The sequence below is a fragment of the Pterocles gutturalis genome, unplaced genomic scaffold (genome assembly GCF_000699245.1).
Source record: "Pterocles gutturalis isolate BGI_N339 unplaced genomic scaffold, ASM69924v1 scaffold23564, whole genome shotgun sequence".
Classification (NCBI taxonomy): Eukaryota; Metazoa; Chordata; class Aves; order Pterocliformes; family Pteroclidae; genus Pterocles; species Pterocles gutturalis.
In genome coordinates, this window is record NW_010128838.1 from 2,035 (window position 1) to 6,945 (window position 4,911).

At 50.8% G+C, this 4,911-nt stretch overlaps 1 protein-coding gene across 1 annotated transcript; it reads right to left on the reverse strand.

Moving 5' to 3' along the window:
- Positions 1-1,319: 1,319 nt before the first annotated feature.
- FAM107A (family with sequence similarity 107, member A) lies at positions 1,320-2,761 on the reverse strand (the record flags this gene model as incomplete). The annotated part of the gene is made up of 2 exons (XM_010079766.1): positions 1,320-1,427; positions 2,605-2,761. Coding segments are annotated over 2 exons (265 nt in total), but the record flags the coding sequence as incomplete, so codon positions are not given.
- Between the last annotated feature and the right edge of the window lie 2,150 nt (positions 2,762-4,911).

Below are 4,911 nucleotides of genomic sequence, written 5' to 3' on the forward strand. Positions count from 1 at the left end.
ACACTTGATTTTTTTTTTTCCCCCAGATAGTATCTGCATACTCAAGAAGACTGCAGCAAAATATTTTCAACCTTTTCTGGCACTCAGCTCACCCAGACCTCACCAGATGGCTCCCACCCAAGGACTTGTACCAATGCCCCCGTCCCAGCCTGGGCAAGCTGGTAGCACTGCTTTCACTGGTGCATATGGAGTGACAGATTGCCTCTCCTGGAGTACACTTCCATCTGTGGCAAAATTACAAATTAATTTGATGAATTTTTTTTTTTGCGCTCTTTGATCAACGTTATTTAACCTGTGCCATAACCCCTGACAAAACCACAGCACAGGAATTCTGGCTTGTTATTGAAACCAATGTCATCTATGGAGTGTCACACAGCATTCTTTACAGCTGTGTACAAGCATCCTTAGCAACACCTTATTTTTCTTGCAGAAATTTGATGTGTTTCCCCCTGAAAAAATGATCAACGTTGCTTCATCATCATGGTTTTCATTGTAACCTATATGAAAAGTTTCACATTTTGAAAGGACATAATAGATCCTTTCAGATCTTGTTTGACCCATAGTGACTATATGCACGGGATTTCTGGAGGAAAAACTCATTTAGAATAAGCACGATGAGCAAGGGGCTTAAAAACTACTGCAGAGACAGAGATGGGGCTCTCAGGGACTGAAGCTGAGTTAAAGGCTTTTATGGTCCCGTCTGTCGCAGAAGCCCCCGTACCTGTATCACTGCTCTTGACACGTGATGTGCTCAGGTGTGTCACTCAAGCTGCCAGGTCAAGAAACAGCTCTCTGAAATGGAACACTGCACCCCACCAGGGAGACGAGGGAATGGATTAGTAACTTTTTAATACGCAGATTTTAATACGCAGATTGTCCCTGTTAGTCACCACACCGGGTTTCCGGGAGGCTCTCCAGAGCTGCAGCACCCTCCTGTCACCCTGTTCCTGGCGAGCCCGCCTCTGGGAAGGAGCAGGGGTCCCCTAAACCATCCCTCCTCAGACTCCTCTGGCTTAAGCAGTTGCTGTGTCTCAGGGGTAACCAAGAGTTAGCTGGAGGTTAGCATGCACCCACACCCTGGGGGGGAAAACCCAACCCATAATTTCTCTCTGCATCTCCTCGTGTGAGTACCTTGTCGGTGAATACTGCACCTTTTCCACAGTGACACCTTCCTGGGCTGGGAAAAACCTTTTTTGTGCCTTCTACTGGAGCGAGTGTTAATAACCGTAAGTAGCCCCAACGATGCAGCAGCGAATGTCCACCATGCACAGAGACGTCGGCGTGTATGCGGTCGGATCCCCGCTGAGCTTTGGCAGGAGCTATGCTGCTTTCTCGTCCCCAATCACCGTCGATGTTCTTCTCAGGTTTTCCTTGACTTTAATGAATTCTGGTGCATGGTCTTCCTGCTTCTCCTGCTCTTTCTCCAGCTGTAAGGAAGAGGAGTCACCATTATCTGTGCATGCTAAAGGACAGCAGTGCGTTAGCTACATTAAACTGGTGGGCTTCGTTATTGCTGGGTGTCCACTAATTACTGCTGAATGAGTGCGTAGTGCATGTGCCGTTGCTCTTTTTCCAAACCATTACACCAGAGCCATGTTCACCCCGAGTCTCTTTTTCTAGCCAACTGAAACATTATTTTTCTTTTTTTTTTCCTCCAGGGACAAACATCTCCAGTAGAAAAGCAGAGGAGTGCTTCACTCCAGACCTGGCATACAGGAGGGAGGAGGACGTTTGAATCCTTCCCAGCAAAGGAGTTCTGTGAGCCTGGAGAAAGCTCTCACCGTTAGGTTATCTTCTAAGAGGGGGTAAGTCATTGTACTGCCTCACTTTTATAGGCAAAGTCTTTATGGGTCTGTCCCTAAACGATCATATTTCATACCCCTGGTTCTGCTCTGAGAGTGCTGGGCTTTGATTTTCAGGTGATCTTGGCTTGGCTGACATTACTGCAAGGGAGCTGTCATGTCATTAAATAAATAAACTAGTTTAATCAATTTGCAGTGCACATGCTGGCAAGTAGGACAGGGAATGACTTTCTTTTCAGTGGCAACAAGCTGACTTGCTGCTTGCATGGGTTTGAGTAAGGGGGCAGGTGCAGAACACACCCGGGGCATGGCTGTGGTGGTCCCGAGTGCCCATGCTTGCTCTCCCCAGGCATATTTTTGGCCAGAGTCCATTTCAGGAACTTCTCCCAGAGGCAGCTGGGGTGTGATTGCAGCAGGGTTTGCACCTTCCAGCGCTTCTGCAGCCTCTCACCCTGCACCCCGGGGTCCTGAGCACCCCTGGGGTAGGTGCTGCAACAACCCCCATGCTATTTGGCGTGCTTTGAGCTGGAAAGGACACCCCAAGGACACCACATGGGACCTGGAGGAGACCCAGGGCCAGCGGTGTGTGGAGGGGATCCTGGCGAGGTGGTACGGAGGAGGTGGATCCCACCCTGAGGATGCAGGTGCTGCAGCTGCCTGGGATGTACCGCAGCTCCCGTTTCATGGAGGGGCAGCAATGCTGTTCCTGGGGTTGAGTCTCAGCCCACCCATCTCCCCTGCGGTCTGTGCCTTGTGCGGGGTGGTTGGGATAACCCGGGGATGACGGAAAACTCAGTTCTACCTGATCCAGCCTCTGGTGCCTCTTTAATAGCTCTTTTTCAAAAGGAGACTGCAATTTTTTTGCCTCTTCCTCTTCCTTCTTCTGTTTGATGAATTGGTTTCGCCGTCGGTGCTCCAGCACCCGCTGCAGCTCTGGCTTGCTCTCCACTCCCAAACCTCTGTGGATAAAAAGCAGAGAAATCAGGGCCAGAGCACCTACACCCCGGGCTGTAACCACTCCCAGCCCGGCAACCCCAAAACTCTTCCCGGTCCTAAATGGAAACGTGTGAGCCCTGGTCCACAAACTGATCCTGGTCCACAGATCCATCCACAGGTCTTTGAGGGTGTTACTGGGAGCACCTTGCTGCTGGGACGGTGCCGCTGGGAGGGCAGGGGGTTTGCTGTGTGTGGCCAGGGCTCGCGGTGCTGGAGGTTTTGCTGATCCCATTGCACGGAGTTGCTGCAGCTTGCTGGGTCCAGTATGGAAATGGGACCTTCTGTTGGCTCCTGCTGTTGGTAGTTTTATTGATGTCAGTGCCGGCTTCGGCAGCATTGAGGACATTTTAAATAATTTTTTCCGCCAGCAGGGGTAGTCATTGATCTGCAATAATTGTCCTGGCAGCTCCTCTCCTCCCTGTTGCATCCCAGCTTTGCTTCGGAGCCGAGGGCTAGCGATCCCCCTGGTGACATGGAGAGTTTGGGTCAAGAGGCCAAGATGAAATGCCCTTTTCTCTTGGAAGCTGGAGCGTTTGCTGATGGCACAGGCGCCTGGCTCACCTTCAGCCACCCAAAGCATCTCCAACGAAGTGGGGCTGCTGCGAGCCCTGTTCTGGGAGGGGTGGGATCATGGGAAAGGAGACACGGTGAGGACGTGCAGGAGAGGCAGAAGTATGTGCCAAAGAGATGAAATAAGTTCTCCAAACAAATTTCAGAAATCTAACGCTTTGAATATTGCCAGGCCTGAATTTAGACACTAAGATCTGCCTCCTGCAGCTGACCCTGGCCACCTTCCCACCAGCTTCTGCCCCCCCAGAACCGTGGGAGCAGTCATGGGTGTGCAGGGCTGTGGGTGAATGTGGAACAGGTCCAATGTCCTCCCACATGGTTGTAGGATGGTTCCTGCCCTTCCAGGATAGTGGTTTGACCAACTCATCTACTCTGTGCCAAAAGGAACCAGCCTGGCTTAAATCACTAAAAGCAGTGACTCTGCCCTGCTGAGTCCTTGTCAGAGAGAGGCAAAAACCTGAAGCTGTTTGGAAGGTGCTGAATTTGGGGAGAGTCTATTGCAACTGCACAGGGTTTAGTGTTGCTGAAGAGCAGATTATTAAGAAGTGGTGGGAGCTGCACTGATGCAGGCTAACTTCTGCAATAGCAGCTGGAGTGCAGGTCATCGCTTTTGTGGACTGGGTCTAACGCTCGTTTAAATCAATGGGCTGAGAGTGTCCACAAGTCCCATTGTCCAATGTGGGGCGTTTGGTGTTCCTGAGGGTGAAGGTCTGTCCTGAGGTGAGGACAGGACCTCCCCATGTCTGTGCCAGGGGCATGGCAGGTGGGTGTGTGCGAGTGATGCACAACTCATCCTCAGCACCGGGAGCTTTCTGGTGACCACAGGCTGGTTGGGTTCTGCTAAGGTCATTTGAAAGCAGAGACATCAAACCCTGGGGACTAGCGAGCTTCCTTGGCAGGGTGGTGGGCACTGGGGTGGGATCTCACATCATGAGAAACTGAGCTGGCAGGCAGGAGAGGGAAACGCTCTCCAGATGCAGCAAACCTCTGCGCTGTCACAACGTGGCTGGGGACCAGTGCTTGCATCCTCCCAGTGCCACGTTTAACAGTGCTTCCTGTTGTCACTTCTGGTTTTTCCTTTGTGATGGGACAAAGTAGCCATAGCACTGGCCCTGGAGCTTTCATGATGTTTTTTTTCCACATCAGGAAGAACTCAGGCATTGCAGAGATGCTTTTCCCAAGGCTTGAGAGAGAGAAAACCTGCCTTGGCTTGCTGGAGACACAGCTTGTGGATTTGTTACTACTCTTTGATTTAATCAGCCTGTGTTGTTAGTACCCAGAGGTGTTGACTAAAATAAGAGTTTTGTTGCACAAGCTGCTGATTTGAGTTGCTTATCCCTGCTGCTTAAGGGGAAAAACCAGCAGCAAAGCCGAAACTGGAGCAAGTCTCTCATCCCCCTCTCTCACCCTTAATAACATGTAGCAGGAAGCAAAGCTGGTGGATTCGAGAGTGACAAGAAACCAGCAACGATGGATTATTGTTTGCAGAAGGGTTTGTTTCACACATTTGCTGAAAAATATTTGGGAGGCAAGAGCCCAAGTA